The sequence below is a fragment of the Oncorhynchus mykiss genome, chromosome 10 (genome assembly GCF_013265735.2).
Source record: "Oncorhynchus mykiss isolate Arlee chromosome 10, USDA_OmykA_1.1, whole genome shotgun sequence".
Taxonomy (NCBI): Eukaryota; Metazoa; Chordata; class Actinopteri; order Salmoniformes; family Salmonidae; genus Oncorhynchus; species Oncorhynchus mykiss.
In genome coordinates, this window is record NC_048574.1 from 40,284,294 (window position 1) to 40,307,634 (window position 23,341).

A 23,341-nucleotide genomic window follows, 5' to 3' on the forward strand; every position below is an offset into this window, starting at 1 on the left:
AACTGCAGATGTTCCCCTCCCCTAAATGAGGCTTATGCCAAAGCTACATTATTCAACCAGTAAAACTACAGCACATTCTCTGGAGTGGCCTTCAGTACATTCAGCTGCAGCTGCTGTTTCAGCCTGTTGAAGAGATAAAACACAGCTGTCACAGAGGCTGACAGAAAACTGGAGAAAGAAACACACTGGTTTTAATTACAGTTACAGGGCCTGAATAATACTGAATGGGTAAGCCTTTACCAGCCATACTGTGTAACGAACCATGCATGGAATGATCCAGACAAGCTCTGCAGTCTTTCCAATCATATTCTCTGATAAAATACACCCTGCTGCCAGTTTGTTAATGGAAATTGAACAGAAGGAGGCCTATCTCAAGTGGCCCATTTTTCAAAGCAAACATTAAGAGACTGGCTCTGAGACAGGAATGATGGGGGTGTCAATTGAATTAAAATCCTGTCTGATGTGAGCCGTGACCACACAAATGGCCAGTCAGGGTCGAGTGATGGTTTCTGGGGCACATTCGCCTGCAGTGATGTACAAAGTGGGAGGGAGGCAAGCTAGGTGGTAAGAGGGACCGGATTATGGGGTGGAATATGGGCCAGACCCTCAGTCCTAATGCAGCAGTTGTGGGGAATGATGAGGATATAGGTGGCAGTGTTTCTGATGATATCTTGTATTAAACCTCATCTACATCTCAAGCTGGACATGAACCATTCATGCAGTGTCCCATTCTGCTGTGTGGTAATGAGCGTTAACTAGTTTGTCTCCTGGACTGCCGACAGCTGTAGCTTGAGAAGCAAAGACACAAAAAACACATTTTACCAGGCTGTTTGGACACATCACATAATGGAAACAAATGCGACGTTGGACTGACCTGTGTGGTGTGTGCGTTTGCAGGTGCTGAATGTGAGCCTGTCTGAGGGGGAGGTGATGACGGTGGAGGACATGGGGGGACGGGAGTCCTCCATCCTTGCCAACGAGACCGTCCTGATGAGGGGTCTGGTGGTGCGCAGCTGGAGCAATCAGATCTCCATCCGTTACCGCAGTGACCAGCAGCCTCGCTCCGGCTCCCTGCTGCTGCTGCGTTACCAAGGTGAGGTCACAACACAGAACCACACGACCACACACACCAGGACACCCTCACACAGGTCTCCTCCCTATCAATTACTCCATTCTGATTCACCCAATGTGCAATGAAAATGTATCTGAAACAATGTGGTCCGGAGTAGTAAGGTTTGATGTATAGAGGTGGAAATCCTCCAGTAGCAATTGGTTCAGCCGCAGAGCTCTTTATGCCTATAGCTCTCATCACTAGTCAACGCGGCTTGCTCATGTCAGGCTGAAAAATCACAAGGGCTGTCATTTCAGCGATGTAATTACATAGGAGAAGTATTGTGTTAATAGACATTTACAGAGCTGTCAGATAGCAGAGGGCTGTCGGGCCCATTGTTTCTCATTCCACCACGGTCTTTCATGTGACAACACCAGGAGAAGGGGAAAAAACAACACAGCATTAAGCCAAAATCTTTTGTCTCTGCAAACGAATGAACTATGACAGGCTTGCAGAAGAATAATGCATTCTAACATGCCTCTGATGTGCCTGGCAAATAGAGTGGCACCCCCTTGCCCCTCAAACTCCCCCTCTGTCTCTCCTCCTTCTCTCTAATACAGTAGATGGCAATAATCGGTTACAGTATATGTCCAACAACATTAATGAAACCCTTCCAACAAATTGGCAACCCAATTCATGCCTGAAAGACTTTAGGATTGTAACTGACATGGCTCCTGACATAAAATCTGCCATTTTCAAGAGTATGATTCATATATCATACACATGACATAACAGCTAACTGTTACTACTTGCCTGAGCCTGAGGCTCAGTTTGTCCAATCACATCCAGTCCACTTAGGAAATAGTTCATCAGTGTTTCTAAATGGCCCTGTGTGTCTTTGTTTGGCCTGTCTGAGAGCTGGCACTGCCAAGGTAATAACCCCACATTACACTGTGTTAGAGCAGGGAGAGGGGGGGGGGGGGGGGGGGGGGGCAGATGGGGACCACAGTGGGGGAATGATGAAAGCTTTTACCAGGCTTCTAATGGACCAATTATACATGTGACCTGTGTCCAGTGCATGGCCAATCACAATGAGCCATGGCCTTTGTGCATCCCAAACAACCATGGAAAGAGAAGCTAATGCAGTAATGTTGCTGCTCACCATGTGTGATTAGACTCTGTCCCTGTAGGGTTGAAATGTATTGTTGGATATATGAATAGGTTTTAAAGTACAGCCTTTAATGCGCTGATTTCACATTGTCCCATTGATTATACAGAACTGTGTGGGAAAAAAGCCCCCTTCAGAATAGTAACCAATAATGAAGCAGTGGGTGATGTGGAATTCTATTCAACTCTCCCACACACATCCACACGTCACTGTTAGTGCCTATATAGACCATGTGATCTCCATTAGACTGGCAGCACAGAACACTGGTTACTGAAGAAGCGGGTGAACTTTAAAGATTCAAGCCGCTCAATCATTCCCAAAGAAATAGGAGAATAGCAGCCATGCTCCGGAGACTCAGAGCAAACAGACCACGAGAAAAGTGAATGTAGATCCAACAGTAAAGGGGTGTAGAAATATTATATTTATTTTGGATCAGATACGAGTGAGACCACCTCATAAGCAATTCGTCTGAGTACAGTACACGCTACTGAGTGGCTATCCATTGAAATAGCAAAACAACCATCACCTACTGGATATTCAAAAATATCACAGGTATGTATTAACAATAGCATTGTATTAACACCTACTCACTGAATAATAGACAATACATCCAATTTGAATAATAAACCTTGCTCAAAATAGTCTTTCCTAATATCCTGTTGAGGGTGAAACAGATTGGTTTTTGTAAAGCATCACCCAACAATAAACCAAATCTGTGCTCATAAAATGACTTGTCTCTCATCCATACACATCCTGCATGAGAGCAGACACTGCAAGGGTCTCCTGTTGAGCAGCTCCCTCTGGCTCCAGCAGCACATGATCATTTCCCCTCATACTCAGACAAGTGAGCCCAACAATCAGGCTTTATCCTCAAAAAAAACTAAGCAAAGAACACCCTCAAAAAATAGACTCTTTTTAGACTCTGTTGAAGCATGGGGGGCACATCTGTGGGTGTGCAGAAGGCAACCACATGTTTAAGTCATTCGGTGCTGTAAGTATTGTGTCAAATATTTATGTCAGGATATTACATTCTCTCTAATTGATATCAAACATTATGGCAGTATGATATGCTTTCACATTGTGCCTGTGAAATTGTTATGCTCATCAAAGCAACAATAGGGGCCTATATAAAGTCATCATAACGTATGGTGTCCCATTAGTTATACAGAGCTAATGATGTTGTGGAACAGCAGGTCTGAATGATAAATCCCTTTCACAGTAACGTTAAGCCGATTTGAAAATGCTACTTGAAATCATTAGTCTATGGAAAAAAGGTACTTTTCAGAAAATATTTTTGCTTTCCATATTAAACTAATTCCAATATGGGAATGCAGCTATACTCTTTTATAACCGTTAGTGCACAAGTATGACCGAAACATTTACCTTTTTTCCAGCAAATTTCAACAGCTGTCGCAATTTAGATATTTCAGATATTTCCATTTGCGCTCATCTCCATGGTATGCGCAATCACTTTGTCCTCTTATAATGGGGTGTGAAAAATGTGATGGGATAAGCGTTGAGAAAGAGACAGATCTGTAGAGAGATAGATCTCAGCTCTGGGTAATTAATATCTGCAGAAGGCGTTGGTGCTAGCTGAGATGACAGGCTGATGAATGTTGCAGTAGTAATAGTAGCAGACCAGTTACCACTGGGGAGTGATGATATGTCTGTGTTACAGCCTGCAGACCTGTTTGTGTGTCTAGAATACCAGCCTGGTCTCATAGACTAGACGTAACATAGTACATGTAAATCCAGGACACTTAAATTAGTTTCATATGTTACGCTTGATATGGTTACATAAGACAGATGGTTACTTAAGGCGAAAATGAAAGTAGGGTGGCTGGTCATGGTGGATGTGAATGTCTAGCAACTAAAAGGTTGCGAGTTCAAATTTCATCAAGGACAACTTTAGTATTTTAGCTAATTAGTAGCTTTTCAACTACGTACTACTTTTTAGCTACTTTGAATGTTAGGTAACCCTTCCCCAAACCCTAACCTTAACCCTAACCCCTATAATGTCATGTGAATTGCAATTTGTAACATATTGTACAAAATGGGTGATGGACATCCACAAATTAATATACAACAAGAAACGTAATATATCATACTAAAGTTTTGTTTCTGATTTACGTACTGAATAATACGAAATGCTCTGAGACCAGGTTGAGAATACCCCTTTCTTATTCAACTCTCCTGAGGGTTGTGCATGCTGTGTGTGTGGTACATACAAGAAAGAGTGGTCACCCAGGCTGATATTGGTGAAAGCAAAAATAGACTAAGCCCTGTTGGAATTCCTTTATGACATGCCTGATCCCTCACACTGAGGTCGACATTTAATGAGTGTCTAGACAAGTAGAGACATAGTTATTGCACATGCCTAATGAGAAAAACGGTCTATTCATCACTGAAATAGATCATGTTGTTATGGTTCATGTCATGTAATGCTTTTTACCACTCAACTATCTCCTTCCACCCACGTATGAGTCTTGTGAATACTACAGATGACTCCTAGAGGTTTCAGTCATGTGTCTCTCAGTGTGTCTTCTCTGTAATGGGGACATCTGTTGATGTGACACCAGAGGGGAGGAAGAGGAAGACAGGGCCATTTCCTACTAACTCCCTCATCACTAAACAAAGTATCTCTGCATGTCTTAATTGATACTCAGTCCCAAGTGTAGAAATTAATTTTTCATCTGGTCATGTAAAATACAGGAGTCTGTAGATTGGCCATGACTATGGCTAGGAGATGGATGGAGAGGTCTGCAGAGCAGAGGGATACATACCCCAGCCCAATCAAGTTATCACCACTAAGTCACTATGCAATGAGTGGCCAATGAGATTACAATATTTCACATGGCAAAGAAAGCTATCCACTCAAATGTCAAGTGACATTATGATTTGATCCACAGCCTCAAGGTCCATTCGATTCAGTTTGATTGGACAACATGTGGTTTTGTGGTTCAGCATCATCAGCATATTTTGAAAGCTAAGTGAAAGGTCTGGTGAATTACTCTGATTTTAAGGACATGTGGGCCTTGCTCCATACGAGCTCACTGGTTAAACTCTACCCTTAAACAAAGATCAATAGTGTTGTCCCTGGGAAGAAAGGTTCAATCTGAGAGGACCCCGACCACAGTCCTGCTGTGATGTATTGATATTTATGTGGTTGGGTTGAACACTCAATTCCAATGGTCAACTACTCAATAAATGCTATTAAAGATAAATAACCTTAGACTGCAGCCGGCCCGGTCCCATCAATGAGGGCTGGTCTACTCTGGACTGATGAGTAGTGTGGTAGCAATTCTATAGGAAGAAAAAGACTGTAGATTCCTCTTACAACAACTTTATTATAAGATTTGCAAAAATGAAGCAATCAACCATTACCAAAAATGGTTCAGAGTTGAAAGCTTAACAAACATAGCCGGGTCTCTGCTTTCATAGAAAAGTACAACCTCTTTTGTCTAGGTGGCAGTTTAGCAGATGTGTGGAAACAGGGGCAGAACATATTGTAAAAGGCAATTGGTTTGTCTGTGCAGATTAAGATAGACCGAGGTTGATATCATGATGGCTCAACCGTATAACTGTGTTTTGTTACAGTTCACAGTATAATGTGCTCCTTCCTGCAATGTTCCACACAGCTGACTTTCTGTAGATAGTAAACTCACGGGATATCTCACATATCTCACATGCTGCGGTCGCACCTAACGGATCTTAGCTATACACCCAGTCTTGTGACTAAGTCACACAAAGACAAGTTTGTATCAGGTTAAAAAAACACTAGCATATAACAAGAGACTATTCTTTAAGCAGCAAAACACGGGATAGCATGACTAATTATGTAATTTTCCATGACATTTCCTCCCTTTTGAGACTAAGTGTCAACCAAATAGAAAATAATTTACAAGCATTTTCATTAAACACACATTAACATGAGGTAAAAGGAAAGACTTTCTCACACTTCGTATATCACCATTGTAAATACCCGCCATTGTTATTGGCGTTCCATCACTTCACGTAGTGCAATCCATTCTCAGAAGGAACATATGAATTTAAACATCAGTACCTACTTCATCACCACACACAAGGCAATCGCTTCGTTGAGACTGTCCATATTGCCACAGGGTCACCATGACAGTAGGCCCTTAACTCTACCTTGGGAGCACTATTCACATAACCCCCGTCGTGATCATGGCCTATGGACATGCTGAACCATTAACCTGTTGAGTGTAGGGGGTATTTTGATGTTTGGATGAAAAACGTATCCAAATTAAACTGCCTATTTCTCAGGCCCAGAAGCTAGAATATGCATATAATTCAGATTAGGATAGGGATAGAAATTAGGATAGAAAACACTCTAAAGTTTCCAAAACTGTCAAAATATTGTCTGTGAGTATAACAGAACTGATATTGCAGGCGAAAACCTGAGTAAAATCCTCTTATTTTGAAAGCTCCCTGTTCCATTGCATGCCTTCCCTCCATTTAAAGGGATATAAACCAGATACCTTTTCCTCTGGCTTCCACATGGGGTGAACAGTCTTTAGACATAGTTTCAGCCTTTTATTCTGAAAAATGAGCGAGAACGATCACATCGCATCAATGGATGGCTGGGTGCCAGCAGAGTTTTGCATGTGCAACAGCTTGGAGCAGACATTTTCGCTCTCTCTCCTATTGAAAAAGCTACGGTCCGGTTGAAATATTATCGATTATTTATTGTAAAACAACCTGAGGATTGATTATAAAAAAACGTTTTACATGAATCTTTATGGAACAAAAGGAACATTTATTGTGTAACTGGGAGTCTCGTGAGTGCAAACATCCGAAGATCATCAAAGGTAAGCGATTAATTTATTGCTTTTCTGACTTTCGTGACCAATCTACTTTGCTGCTAGCTGTTCGTAATGTTTGTAATGTCCTTACATAAATGCTTGGATTGCTTTCGCTGAAACATACCTTAAGGGAACATTTCGGCATTTCGTCTATGATTAGTGAAAAAGTCCATATTGCAAATGTACGGTCCCTTACTAGACGTCCGAAATCGTTTGTAAAATTTGCGGTCGGCGTCGGGCCGTGCGGTAGGGCCGGACCTACCGGGAAGTCATCGAATGAACTTTGTCGGACATTCAGTTTCCGTTTAATAAAATAAACAAGTTTTGGACCATTTTTCCGCTATCCCGGAAATTCCCACAAGAGGGCATACGGAATCATATGGCAATTTGGCAAAACATCACGAGTCACGCCGGGAATTATCTCAAAAACGGAAAATATTTTGAAGCCGAAACTTGGTGAGCGTAGGTTTGGCATAATGGGCAGTTGGCCCCGTACGGGATGGCGTCTAGGCCTCAACGGTTTTTGAGTTATCGCCATTTTTCTGGGATTAAAGGTCCAAAATGGAAATAGAGAAATTATTTTTCCACTTCAGGTCAAAGTCAAGGAGCCTCCGGTGTCAATAAAAAAAAGAACCAGCCATTTATCTATCGTCATTTAAGAGAAACGGAACAATGACAAATTGGTGATGTTCACAAATAGCCGTTTTTTTTCCCACAGTTACAGATCCAGTTGCAGGGTGTTCATACGAATATTTTTAAAGTGTGCTGCGGAGCTCTGCGACATTTCTGTGATTTTCTATGATTTTCTGAAATAACACAATAACTCAGTTCTTAACGTAAAGACTTAAAACTCAGGATTATGTAAAGGCATACCCCAATCAGGATATGAGTTTATTTATAGCTTCCTGTGCCAACCAGAAGTGCCTTAAATGGTGTCATAGTGGCTGTTTCCAAGGGTTAAAAAGGTCAGATCTTTTCAAAACTTCATATGTGTGATTAGGCAACCCCCATAAACTGTAAGTCAGTCATTTCTCCCAACAGATGTCAAAGAAAAGCTCACACACACACACACAGCAAGGATGGAGTGACAAAGCGTGGTGCTTAAAGACACAGAGAGCAGGAAATGGCATTACCATAATCCCTAGGCCGTGCCGAGTTCAACGAGATATCCCGCTTGACCGTAGCTCGCTCGGTCTAGGCGCAGCGACCATTAGAATAGTAGGCCCAAAATGAAGCCTGCCCCACAATGTCATTTGATTTTGGGTGAGAGTGAGAGAACCGTTAGGGTGAGAAGAAAAATTCCACCACAGGAATGTTCCTAAGGTCCTCCCGATCTGTGCAAGCCTAACCTTGACCGTGTGGCATTAACCCTTAATAGTTTAAAGAAGGTGTTTACATCAAACAGTTTGCATTGACTTCTCTCCCCATAGGAATACATTGCCTGCACCCCTAATTTCAACCTGAAGTCTATATGGGTTATGAATGCCGTATGAACCTGTCTTCGGTACCAGTCCATCAGGCCACTATCAGGTCTACCTGTGTTGATTCTAAGCTTCCTGGACCAACCGGAAGTGGTTAAAATCACCCTAAAAGTGTTTACCCATACCCTGCCTGCAGTTTGATAGACATAGTGCATTCAAGCCTGTGTAAATCAGTCAGTTCTTAACGTAAGGACTTAAAACTCCGGATTCTGTAACAGCATACCCCAATGAGGATATGTGTTGATTTATAGCTTCCTGTGCCAACCGGAAGTGCCATAATTGGTGTCTCAGGGGCTGTTTCGAGGGGTTAAAAAAGTCTGATATTTCCAAAACTTCATATGTGTGATTAGGCAACCCCCATGAACTGTAAATCAGTCATTTTTCCCAAAAAAATTCAAAGGAAAAAAAAATCACACTAAAACACAACTTGGAAGGAGGGACGTATTGGGGTGCGTAGAGACAGACAGTGGCTGCAATAGTTAGCTTTGTTCGAGCTAAAAAAGAACCGTCAGACCTAGAGTTCCGAAACTTTAGAAACCTGTTCTAGACCTCCCGTCGATGGTGCGTGGTGAGTTACGTGGCTCTAGACGGTTCTCGGACCGAGAAACAGCCTCGTACATTTGCAATACTTTCAATTCATTTTTGCATCACGAAAATGACGACATTTAGAAATGTCCCAGAGTCGCAAGACTAGGTGCATTGCGAACGTCTCAGCCCATATAGACAGACCCCAACGTTTCTGTCCGATAGCTCATTCAAGGACCCCGTAGCAAGTCATGGAAAATAGTGGATTTTCAGCACCAATTAGGCTTTTTCTCGGACACCAAATGACCTATCGAGCCGAAACTTGGGATTCGGGGTCGCCTCAGCTAGGCCAACACATAACATAAGAAATGGACCCGCAGCTAGAACGTAACTACGTGTTTTATGGTTTTTTTATGGTTTGAACCGAAGGCGTTGTGAATTTTGGGCCAGCTCTGAAGTATGTAATAGTTGGCTACTAAACGAGTTGGAAAAAGTGGGTTTGGTGTCAGTTTGTATCAGTTTGGTGTCAGAATGATATCTAATTGACGGATGGACTCTTGTCCACTTGACTCTTGTACATTTGCAATATGTTTAAACAGTGAGGTACCATCACAAAAAGCGACATTCTGAAATCTACCCTAACGAGCGATTGAGATGAACCAGAATCACTGCAAAGCCATCCCGAGTTCATCGGGCCAGTCAATTTCACATTCCTGCAGGATTTTTATAGCATGACAAATTCGTGATGGTACCTGCCCATTGAAACATATTGCAAATGCACAGTGACTTTGAAAAAGTAAGGAAACATAAACAAAAAAAATCCAAATTTTTTTGGGGGGGGATTACCAGTTGCACATTTTAGATCACCAGTTGCACATTTCAGATCACCAGTTGCACATTTCAGATCACCAGTTGCACGGAGGAAAATCGTTACTTTTGACTGTGACTTTTGACTTCCTATGACATCATATTGCAAATGGAGAAAACATATGCCTTATGCACAAGTAAAACAAAAAAAATTATGATAATACAAGTTGACAAAGGTATAGTTTGAGCAAAGTATAGTTTGAATTTTGAGCATGACAAATTCGTGATGGTACCTGCCCATTAAAACATATTGCAAATGCACAGTGACTTTGAAAAAGTAAGGAAACATAAACAAAAAAAATCTAAAAGATTTTTTGGGGGGTTACCAGTTGCACATTTTAGATCACCAGTTGCACATTTCAGATCACCAGTTGCACATTTCAGATCACCAGTTGCACGGAGGAAAATCGTTACTTTTGACTTTGACTTTTGACTTCCTATGACATCATATTGCAAATGGAGAAAACATATGCCTTATGCACAAGTAAAACAAAAAAAATGATGATAATACAAGTTGACAAAGGTATAGTTTGAGCAAAGTATAGTTTGAATTTTGAGCATGACAAATTCGTGATGGTACCTGCCCATTAAAACATATTGCAAATGCACAGTGACTTTGAAAAAGTAAGGAAACATAAACAAAAAAAATCTAAAAGATTTTTTGGGGGGTTACCAGTTGCACATTTTAGATCACCAGTTGCACATTTCAGATCACCAGTTGCACATTTCAGATCACCAGTTGCACGGAGGAAAATCGTTACTTTTGACTTTGACTTTTGACTTCCTATGACATCATATTGCAAATGGAGAAAACATATGCCTTATGCACAAGTAAAACAAAAAAAATTATGATAATACAAGTTGACAAAGGTATAGTTTGAGCAAAGTATAGTTTGAATTTTGAGCATGACAAATTCGTGATGGTACCTGCCTATTAAAACATATTGCAAATGCACAGTGACTTTGAAAAAGTAAGGAAACATAAACAAAAAAAATCAAAATGTTTTTTTTGGGGGGTTACCAGTTGCACATTTCAGATCACCAGTTGCACATTTCAGATCACCAGTTGCACGGAGGAAAATCATTACTTTTGACTTTGACTTTTGACTTCCTATGAAATCATATTCCAAATGGAGAAAACATATGCCTTATGCAAAAGTAAAAAAAAAAATATATATGATAATAAAGTATGACTAAAGTATGTTGATAAAGTTCTTATACATGTGTTATTGACACAAAAATCAAAAGAATTTTGAAAAACGGTCCAGAAAGCACTTTTTTAAGGATGTGTGAAGTTTTTTACCAAATTTTGACATTTTTGACTTTTGACTTTTGACTTCCTATGAAATCATATTCCAAATGGAGAAAACATATGCCTTATGCACAAGTAAAAAAAATAAAAAAATATGATAATAAAGTATGAGTAAAGTATGTTGATAAAGTTCTTATACATGTGTAATTGACACAAAAATCGAAAGAATTTTGAAAAACGGTCCAGAAAGCACTTTTTTAAGGATGTGTGAAGTTTTTTACCAAATTTTGACATTTTTGACTTTTGACTTTTGACTTCCTATGAAATCATATTGCAAATGGACAAAACATATGCCTTATGCGCATGTAATTAAAAAAAAAAAAATTATGATAACAAAATTGGACAAAAGTATATTCATACAGTTCTTACACATGTGTAATTGACAAAAAAATCGAAAGAATTTCAAAAAAAGGTCCAGAAAGCACTTTTTTAAGGGGTGATAAGTTTTTGAAAAAAAAATCATTTTTTCAAAATGTTGCTTTTGGATGTTGACTTGGGTTGCATTTCCAATATGAAAAACCCCGGTGGAGCGCACACGCCCCCTGTTGGATTTTTGAAGTGTTACAATTGGCAATTGCCATATGGCATTTGCAATATACTTTGAACGAATCAACGCCGCTTTGGGTGGTATTGGACATCGTGTATATGGTTTGTCCAATGCCAATATTTTGCCATTCATTTTTGTACAATTCAGGGGGGTATTCCCTTACATAAATGCTTGGATTGCTTTCGCTGAAAAGTTTTTTTGAAATCTGACACGCCAGGTGGTTTAACCTTTTTGAGATAGGAGGCAGCATTTTCACTTTTGGATGAATAGCGTGCCCAGAGTGAACTGCCTCCTACTCTGTCCCAGATGCTTATATATGTATATTATTAGTAGTATTGGATGTAAAACACTCTGAAATTTCTAAAACTGTTTGAATGATGTCTGTGAGTTTAACAGAACTCAAATGGTAGGTGAAAACCTGAGAAAAATCCACCAGGAAGTGGGACATCTGAGGTTTGTAGTTTTTCAAAGCTTGGCCTACCGAATACAAATTGAGATAAGGATGAGGTTGCACTTCCTAGGGCTTCCACTAGATGTCAACCGTCTTTAGAAACTGGTTTGAGGATTCTACTATAAAGGAGGGGCTCATGAGACCTCTTTGAGTCAGTGGTCTGGCAGAGAGCCTTGGTCTCATGACGCGCGTTCCCGACTGAGTTACCTCTCGTTCCAGTGCTTTTCTGAAATCAAAGGAATTCTCCGGTTGGGACATTATTGATGTTTTATGTTAAAAACATCCCAACGATTGATTCCATACATCGTTTGACATGTTTCTAAAGGACTGTAATGGAACTTTTTGAGTTTTTGTCTGGATGAAGTGCCTGCGCCTCATGAAGATGGATTACTGGGCTGAACAAGCTAACAACAAGTGGCTATTTGGACATAAATGACGGACTTTATGGGACTTTATGGAACAAATCAGTAATTTATTGTCGAACTGGGTTTCCTGGGAGTGCCTTCTGATGAAGATCAAAGGTAAGTGAATATTCATGGTGTTGTTTCTAACTTTTCCCAAGATGGCAGATATTCCTCTGGCTGTTTTGGGTTCTGAGCGCCGTTCTCAGATTATGCTTTTTCCGTTTTTTTGAAAACTGACACAGCGAGGAGAAGACTATCTTTAATTCTGTGAATAACGCTTGTATCTTTTATCAATGTTTATTATGAGTATTTCTGCAAAATCACCAGATGTTTCGGAATCAAAACATTACTGCACGTAAGGCGCCAATGTTAACTGAGATTTTTGGATATAAATATGCACATTATCGAACAAAACATACATGTATTGTGTAACATGATGTCCCATGAGTGTCATCTGATGAAGTTCATCAAAGATTAGTGATTAATGTTACCTATATTTCAGCTTTTTGTGACCCCTATCTTTGGCTGGAAAAATGTATTTTTTCGACTTGGCTATGACCTAACATAATCATATGTGGTGCTTTTACTGTAAACGATGGGTAGATTAACAAGATGTTAAAACGGAGCGATTTCTAATACACAAAGAATCTTTTTGGAAAAACTGAACATTTGCTATCTAACTGAGAGTGTCCTCATTGAAAACATCAGAAGTTCTTCAAAGGTAAATGATTTTATTTGAATGCTTTTCTTGTTTTTGTGAAAATGTTGCACGCTGAATGCTACGCTGAATGCTACGCTAAATGCTACGCTAAATGCTACGCTAAATGCTACGCTAGGCATCAATACTGTTACACAAATGCTTGTTTTGCTATGGTTGAAAAGCATATTTTGAAAATCTGAGATGACAGTGTTGTTAACAAAAGGCTAAGCTTCAGAGCTAGCATATTTATTTCATTTAATTTGCGATTTTCATGAATAGTTAACGTTGCGTTATGCTAATGAGCTTGAGGCTATAAATAGGATCCCGGATACGGGTTTGCTCGTCGCAACTGGTTAACATGTTGGTAGCAATGGGAGGGGGGAGTATGCCAAATTATAGGTGACCATTGCTGTACATTCATATCCTGGGGTGACGGTAACTTGAATATTGCAGTGGAACATCTGAAAGAGCTCAGACAACAATTGGAATCCGTTTGGATGGGTTCAGTCATTATTTGGAGTTATGGGAGCTACAATATTTCACTGGTTAATTTATGGCTTAGTGATCTTATTTACAATAATGCTTATTATAAATTATAAATTGTTCAGCAAAGCCGTTGAGACTATTCTTGCCATGCCATTACTGACCCCTGAAGGAGACACCTCAGAACTCTATTTACCTGATTTATTTCCTATGTCTGATTACATGTCTGATGAAGACTATGATAATCCATAATACCAAGGTAAAAACATTCAGTTAAATTTAACAAAGATTCTAAATGATATCCTAATTGATCGAAATCATGGCCATTTTCTGATGCCCCATACCAAGGAAATAATCCGCACCAAAAACGTTTCATGTTTCGAGGATCGTCTTGACTAAATTGGAACGTCATTCAATTGTGAAATGCTACTTCAATCCCGTCTTAATCTGCTTGGAATGGAGGAGTTGGTTTTATGCATTACAACAATAGAGATTTAGTTGACCAAAAACACAGCACCCTGTCCAATTTGTTGGTAAATAAAGATATGCCTTCACCACAGATCGAATAATGATCAGTAAACGTGGCTGAGATATATTGATGTGGAGGCCTGAAGTCTGGAACAGGGGACAGGCTACAAGATATCACTGGGACAGTAGATGCACTGTAGTCTGGTGCATGTGTTCAAGATGATTATCAGATCCCTGGTTGTCTTTCATTTCTGATTCCCACTGCTACACTCTAGATAATACATAGAGTTCTGAGGAAACTGCAGATGTTCCCCTCCCCTAAATGAGGCTTATGCCAAAGCTACATTATTCAACCAGTAAAACTACAGCACATTCTCTGGAGTGGCCTTCAGTACTTTCAGCTGCAGCTGCTGTTTCAGCCTGTTGAAGAGATAAAACACAGCTGTCACAGAGGCTGACAGAAAACTGGAGAAAGAAACACACTGGTTTTTACTACAGTTACAGGGCCTGAATAATACTGAATGGGTAAGCCTTTACCAGCCATACTGTGTAACGAACCATGCATGGAATGATCCAGACAAGCTCTTGCAGTCTTCCCAAGTCATATTCTCTGCTGCCAGTTTGTTAATGGAAATTGGACAGGAGGCCTATCTCGAGTGGCCCATTTTTCAAGACAAACATTAAGAGACTGGCTCTGGTTGGAAATGAGACAGGAATGATGACTGAGGCATATTGATGTGGAGAGTGAATGTCTGCTTCTGCCTGAATAGTGGTGTACCCCACATTCAGTTTAATGGGAATGCTAGAAGCGCATGTTCCATTTATCCAGCTACATCCTATTTGAGAAGATATTGTAATTAACACGTTTGCATTCTCAGATAGGATTCATTGAATTGTGTTATGGAGATATTACTTGGGTTGTGACAATGGCAGGTTCAGGAATGGAGTTTGCCGGGGTTGGATTAGAATAGGCTCTGGTACACGATGTCTGGGTTCTAAAATAATTATGGTGCACCAATGTGCACAATCAAATCCACCTCTCATATGTTTTGCTGATGGCAAATCACCATTAATGCATTTTCCCCTAAAAGTTTTACCCTGTGAAGGTTTACTTCATGAAGTTTCATTTGATCAAATCAAATGGTATTGGTAACATACACCTGGTTAGCAGATGTTAATGCTAGTGTAGAGAAATGCTTGTGCTTGTAGTTCTGACAGTGCAGTAATATCTAACAAGTAATCTAACAAATTCACAACAACTACCGTATACACACAAATTTAAAGGGATGAATAAGAATATGTTCATATAAATATATGGATGAGCGATGCAGTAGATGGTATAGAATACAGTAGATTATATAGATTATATATTATTAAAGTGGCGTTATCTAAAGTGACTAGTGATACCTTTATTAAATCCATTTATTAAATGTATTAACCTCTAGCGTCGAGCAATCCCGTATCCGGGAGCGTAATCATAGCCTCAAGCTCATTACCATAACGCAACGTTTCCTATTCATGAAAATCGCAAGTGAAATGAAATAAATATATTCAAACACAAGCTTAGCCTTTTGTTAACAACACTGTCATCTCAGATTTTCAAAATATGCTTTTCAACCAAAGCTACACAAGCATTTGTGTAAGAGTATTGATAGCCTAGCATAGCATTAAGCCTAGCATTCAGCAGGCAACATTTTCACAAAAACAAGAAAAGCATTCAAATAAAATCATTTACCTTTGAAGAACTTCGGATGTTTTCAATGACGAGACTCTTAGTTAGATAGCAAATGTTCATTTTTTCCAAAAAGATTATTTGTGTAGACGAAATAGCTCCATTTTGTTCTTCACGTTTGGCTAAGAAAAAGACCGGAAAATGCAGTCACTTACAACGCCAAACTTTTTTCCAAATTAGCTCCATAATATCAACAGAAACATGGCAAACGTTGTTTAGAATCAATCCTCAAGGTGTTTTTCACATATCTATTCGATAATCTATCAGTGGTGGCAGTTGGCTTCTCATCAGAAGCAAACTGAAAAATACTACAGCTGGAGATTACGCAATAATTGCAACGGAGGACACCAAGCGACCACCTGGTAGATGTAGTCTCTTATGGTCAATCTTCTAATGATATGCCTACAAATACGTCACAATGCTGTAGACACCTTGGGGAAAACGTGGAAAACGTAAGCTGACTCCTAGCTCCTTCACAGCCACATAAGGAGTCATTGGCATGAGGCGGTTTCAAAAAATGCGGCACTTCCTGATTGGATTTTTATCTGGGTTTCGCCTGTAACATCAGTTCTGTGGCACGCACAGTTAATATCTTTGCAGTTTTGGAAACGTCAGGGTGTTTTCTTTCCAAAGCTGTCATTATATGCATAGTCGAGCATCTTTTCGAGACAAAATATCTTGTTTAAAACGGGAACGTTTTTCATCCAAAAATTAAAAGAGCGCCCCCTATATCCAAGAAGTTAAAGTTGCCAGAGATTTGAGTCTATATGTTGGCAGCAGCCACTCTATGTTAGTGATGGCTGTTTAACAGTCTCTCGGTCCCAGCTTTGATGCACCTGTACTATCCTCGCCTTCTGGATGATAGCAGGGTGAACAGGCAGTGGCCCAGGTGGTTGTTGTCCTTGATTATCTTTTTGGCCTTCCTGTGAAATTGGGTGGTGTAGGTGTCCTTGAGGGCAGGTAGTTTTCCCCCGGTGATGCGTTGTGCAGACCTCACTACCCTCTGGAGAGCCTTGTGGTTGTGGGCGGAGCAGTTTCCGTACCAGGCGGTGATACAGCCCGGCATGACGCTCTCGATTTTGCATCTGTAAAAGTTTGTGAGTGTTTTAGGTGACAAGCCTCCTGAGGTTGAAGACGCGCTGTGGCGCCTTCTTCACCACGCTGTCTGTGTGGGTGGACCATTTCAGTTTGTCCGTGATGTGTACGCCGAGGAACTTAAAACGATCCACCTTCTCCACTACTGTCCTGTTGATGTGGGTAGGGGATTCTCCCTCTGCTGTTTCCTGAAGTCCACGATTATCTCCTTTGTTTTGTTGATGTTGATTGAGAGGTTATTTTCCTGACACCACACTCCGAGGGCCCTCACCTCCTTCCTGTAGTCCGTCTCGTCGTTGTTGGTAATCAAGCCTACGACTGTAGTGTCATCTGCAAACTTGATGATTGAGTTGGAGGCGTGCATGGCCACGCAGTCGTGGGTAAACAGGGAGTACAGGAGAGGGCTGAGAACGCACCCTTGTGGGGCCACAGTGTTGAGGATCAGCAGGGTGGAGATGTTGTTACCTGGGGGCGGCACATCAGGAAGTCCAGGACCCAGTTGCACAGGGCGGGGTCGAGACCCAGGGTTTTGAGCTTAATGATGAGTTTGGGGGGTACTATGGTGTTAAATGCTGAGCAGTAGTCAATGAACAGCATTTTTACATAGGTATTCTTCTTGTCCAGATGGGATTGGGCAGTGTGCAGTTTGATAGCGATTGCGTCGTCTGTGGACCTATTGGGGCGGTAATCAAATTGGAGTGGGTCAAGTAGTATCAGGTAGGGTGGAGGTGATATGATCCTTGACTTGTCTCTCAAAGCACTTCATTATGACAGAAGTGGGTGCTACGAGGTGATAGTCATTTAGTTCAGTTACCTTAGGTTTCTTGGGAACAGGAACAATTGTGGCCATCTTGAAGCACATGGGCAGAGTAGACGTGGATAGGGATTGATGGAATATGTCCGTAAACACACCAGACAGCATGCTCTGAGGACGTCGCTAGGGATGCCGTCTGGGCCGGCAGCCTTGCGAGGGCTAAGGCGTTTAAACGTTTTACTCACGTTGGCCATGGTGAAGGAGAGCCCACAGGCTTTGGCAGCGGGCCAGGTCAGTGGCTCTATATTGTCCTCAAAGCGAGTTGTTTAAAACCTCTTGGAACTTCCTCTCCCAGATCTGGGAGAATTGTCATCAACTGACACTAATTAGCATAACGCAACGGACAACAAATATTACTAGAAAATATTCATATTCATGAAATCACAAGTGAAATACATTGAAACAGAGCTTAGCCTTTTGTTAATCACCCTGTCATCTCAGATTTTGAAATTATACTTTACAGCCAAAGCAAGACAAGCATTTGTGTAAGTTTATCGATAGCCTAGCATAGCATTGAACAGAAATGTAATGGTTCATTGGATCAGTCTAAAACTTTACGCATGAACTGCTGCCATCTAGTGACCAATCTAATTGGAACCTGGGCTGGAATAATACATTATGGCCTTTCTCTTTTATTTCAAAGATGATGGTACAAAAAAAATACAAAACGCCCCCTTTTTAAAATGTTCACCTAAAATGACATACCCAAATCTAACTGCCTGTAGCTCAGGCCCTGATGCAAAGATATGCATTTTCTTGGTACCTTTTGAAAATAAACACTTTAAAGTTTTTGGAAATGTGAAAGGAATGTAGGAGAATATGACACATTAGATCTGGTAAAAGATAATACAAAGAAAAAAAAGTTTTAATTTTTTTTTTTTTTTTTACCATCATCTTTGAAATTCAAGAGAAAGGCCATAATGTATTATTCCAGCCCAGGTGCAATTTAGATATTGGCCACTAGATGACAGTAGGGTATGTGCAAAGTTTTAGTCTGATTCAATGAACCATTGAATTTATTTTCAAAATGTTGTATCAAAGCTGCCCAAATGTGCCTTATTTGTTCATTAATAACTCTTCATGTTCAAAACTGTGCACTCTCCTCAAACAATAAATAGTGTGGTATTATTTCACTGTAATAGCTACTGTAAATTGGACAGTGCAGTTAGATTAATTTAACAAGAATTTAAGCTTTTTGCCAATATCAGAATGTCTATGTGCTGGGAAATGTTCTTGTTACTTACAACCTCATGCTAACGCATTAGCCTACGTTAGCTGAACCGTCCTGCAGGGGACTCACCAATCCTGATGAAGCAGTGACCACCAAGTGTTTCACCTTGTGATTCAGGCTGTGATGCTCGTCAAGTGGATGCATCGATCTCCTGCTTCTTCTGATATCAGTGTGGCTATTGTTTGCTGGACTCAGGTCCTGAGCCTGCCGTTGGCTTGAGCTGGAGCGGCTGTTATTTAAGTCCCACCGTGGGACTATGCTGGTGCTGTATACTTCAGTTGCATTGTGGCCAGTTCTCGCTCTGGACTGTTATGCTCCTCCCAGGGCACATACAACAGCTGCAATGAGAAGACTGACCACAAAATCAACAAACATGATGCGTAGAGTCCGGTCCTGGTCCTCCCTTGGAATCTGGGGTTGCCTACAACAGGACATCAGCTGGTACATCCTCGCAGTAGCTTACCATTTGATCCTCGCAACCCATCAATGTCAACCTGTTCTGTGGGAATGGAGTGTTAAGCATTCTCATGGGTCTTCCTTTGAGTATTTCATGAGGTGCTAAACCAGTGGTACGATGTGCGAGTCCACGCATGTACATCAGAGCCAGAGGCATTAATGTTACCCATGGCAATCCGGTCTCAGTCATCAGTTAAGTCAATTTAATTTTCAGTGTTTCGTTGGCTCTCTCAACAAGACTGTTATTGGCTGGATGATATCTACAATGTGTTCGTAGGTCAATCTGCAAACTTTCAGAGATGTTCTGAGTAACACTATTTACAAAATGAGAGCCGTTGTCTGACATTAATTTGGCCGGCAGACCCCAACTAGGGATGATTTCCCTTAGCAGGTTCTTTGCTACAGCCATTTATGTGGCATGCTTCTACCCATTTGGAGAAGGCATCAACCACAACCAGGCAGTACTTATTCCCCTGGCATGGAGTAAGCTCAATGAAGTCGATCATTATGAGCTCAAATGTCCTGACATAGGCATCGGAATGCCTCTGCCTGCATTGTTAGTCATACAAATCAAACACTTTTTTGGAGAGTGGGGGAAACAATCAACATGGCAGCTACTTTTGCAGCCATATCAGCCATAGCATTCCCTTTAGAGATAGGATCAGATGCATTAGTGTGAGCTTGGCACTTGCAGACAAAAATGGATGTTGGCAAAATAATCGCTTCCATCAGGTTCGCAATCAGTTTAGAATGTAAAATCATCTTACCAGATGAGGTAAGGAACCCACGATGCTGACACAATGTTCCAAAATCGTGCAACACCCAAAATGGGTATATGCTATCAGTATAAATCGTCATCGTTGCCCTTGTCAGTGCAAACAAATCTGCAGCCTGAGCTGACAGATGTGATGGCAGATTTGCTCTCTCTAGAGTATCTACAGCTGCTTACTTGGATTTGGACACTTTCTAGCGAAATGTACTTCTTAAAATTGTTTTTATATGTACAGTTGAAGTCAGAAGTGTATATACACCTTAGCCAAATACATTTAAACTCAGTTTTTCAGAATTTCTGACATTTAATCCGAGTAAAAATTCCCTTTCTTAGGTCAGCTAGGATCACCACTTTATTTTAAGAATGTGAAATGTCAGAATAATAGTAGAGAGAATTATGTATTTAAGATTTTATTTCTTTCATCACATTCCCAGTAGGTCAGAAGTTTACAAACACTCAATTAGTATTTGGTAGCATTGCCTTTAAATTGTTTAACTTGGGTCAAACGTTTCCCACTAAAAGTTGGGTGGATTTTGTCCCATTCCTCCTGACAGAGCTGGTGTAACTGAGTCAGGTTTGTAGGCCTCCTTGCTCGTACACTCTTTTTCAGTTCTGCCCACAAAATTTATATGGGATTGAGGTCAGGGCTTTGTGATTGCCACTCCAATACCTTGACTTTGTTGTCCTTAAGCCATTTTGCCACAACTTTGGAAGTATGCTTGGGGTCATTGTCCATTTAGAAGACCCATTTGCGACCAAGCTTTAACTTTCTGACTGATGTCTTGAGATGTTGCTTCAATATATCCACATAATTTTCCTCCCTCATGATGCCATTTATTTTGTGAAGTACACCAGCACCTCCTGCAGCAAAGCACTTATACAACATGATGCTGCCACCCCCATGCTTCACGGTTGGGATAGTGTTCTTCGGCTTGCCAGCATCCTGTCACGTTCTGACCTTAGTTCTTTTGTTATGTTTTAGTATGGTCAGGGCGTGAGTTGGGTGGGTTGTCTGTGTTAGTGTTTCTATGATTTGCTATTTCTGTGTTTGACCTGGTATGGTTCTCAATCAGAGGCAGCTGTCAATCGTTGTCCCTGATTGAGAACCATATTTAGGGAGCCTGTTTTCTATTGTGTTTGGTGGGTGATTATTTTCTGTTTTCTGTTTTGTGTCTTCACCAGACAGGACTGTTTCATTTCGTTCATTCTCCTTATGTTGTTTAGTGTTCTCGTGATAATAAATTATCAATATGGACACTTACCACACTGCACCTTGGTCCCCACCTTCTTCCACCAACCACGGCCGCTACACCTCCCCCGTTTTCCTCCAAACTTAACAATGGTCATTATGGCCAAGCAGTTCAATTTTTGTTTCATCAGAGCAGAGGACATTTCTCCAAAAAGTACAATCTTTGTCCCCATGTGCAGTTGCAAACTGTAGTCTGGCTTTTTTTATGGCGGTATTGGAGCAGTGGCTTCTTCCTTGCTGAGCGGCCATTCAGGTTATGTCGATATAGGACTCGTTTTACTGTGGATATAGATATGTTTGTACCTGTTTCCTCCAGCATTTTTACAAGGTCCTTTGCTGTTGTTCTGTGATTGATTTGCACTTTTCACACCAAAGTACATGCCTGTAGGAGACAGAACACGTCTCCTTCCTGGGCAATATGACTGCTACGTGGTCCCATGGTGTTTATACTTGCGTACTATTGTTTCTACAGATGAACGTGGTTTCTTCAGGCATTTGGAAATTGCTCCCAAGGATCAACCAGACTTGTGGAAGTCTACAATCAGTCTTGGCTGATTTCTTTTGATTTTTCCATGATGTCAAGCAAAAAGGCACTGAGTTTGAAGGTATGCCTTGAAATACATCCACAGGTACACCTCCAATTGACTCAAATTATGGAAGTTTCTGAAGCCATGACATCATTTTCTGGAATTTTCCAATCTGTTTAAAGGCACAGTCAATTTAGTGTATGTAAACTTCTGACCCACTGGAATTGTGATACACTGAATTATAACTGAAATAATCTGTCTGTAAACAATTGTTGGGAAAATTACTTGTCATGCACAAAGTAGATAACCGACTTGCCAAAACTATAGTTTGTTAAATATGTGGAGTGGTTGAAAAACGAGTTTTAATGACTACAGCCTAAGTGTATGTAAATTTCAGACTTCAACTGATATATATATATATTTATATATTCTTAATTATTTTATGTAATATTTTATTTTATACCCACATGGTAGTTTCTCTTAAGCAAATATGCAATGTAGGTTTTACATTCATAGCTGGTTTCCCAATCATAACCAACTGTTTTACCACTACACTGATTCATTAATTTTCCTTTACAATATTTTTCTAACCTGCAGGAATATTTTCTTATTTCTATCTCAGAATTGTGCCCTGGGATCACATTACTCGTAACCGTGTCATGTTGTCCCATGGCCACTTCTCTGCTTCAACAAAAAGATCCCACCCTACTTCAACAGGATGTTTGCCCTAAAATGACTTCTTTAATTAAAGATATCTTTGTTTTATTATAAGATTTCCTAATGAAAGATTCTAGGACATCCGCTATTCAGAAATAACTCTGCTACAACAAAGTTTCTAACTAGTGGTATCTTTTGCTCCAACAAAATACCTAACGTGCACAACCTGTTGCCAGAACAGGATTTTCTATGATGTTTAAAAGAAAATCAGTCTCACCCTATAATTTATTTTATCTGTCTGCAATGGCGTATCCACTCACTGACGCTCCCTGCCGGTCCGAGGCGGGTCCCTTTCTGCTCTATTTTAGTTAGAGTGTGGGCTCCCTTGCGCGCAGTTAACCTCGGTCTCCTCAGGAGCAATCAGCAAGCGGAGTTAGCCATCCCATCCTCATCGCCAAATTGTGGTAGCAATTCTATAGGAAGAGAGAGACTGTATATTCCTTTTGCAACACCTTTATTATAAGA

General features: G+C 40.6%; 1 protein-coding gene across 6 annotated transcripts in view; it reads left to right on the top strand.

Moving 5' to 3' along the window:
• The window catches only part of LOC110533874 (seizure protein 6 homolog), a 208,399-nt gene that overhangs the window by 132,263 nt on the left and 52,795 nt on the right, over positions 1–23,341 (top strand). For all 6 annotated transcript variants that reach the window (XR_005053663.1, XM_021618444.2, XM_021618442.2 and 3 more), the window contains one exon: positions 898–1,093. Coding sequence is in view for 5 of the 6 variants with exons in the window: in XM_021618444.2 (XP_021474119.2) it covers positions 898–1,093 (196 nt within the window). In the remaining variant the exon portion in view is untranslated. The remainder of the gene's footprint in view (positions 1–897; positions 1,094–23,341) is intronic.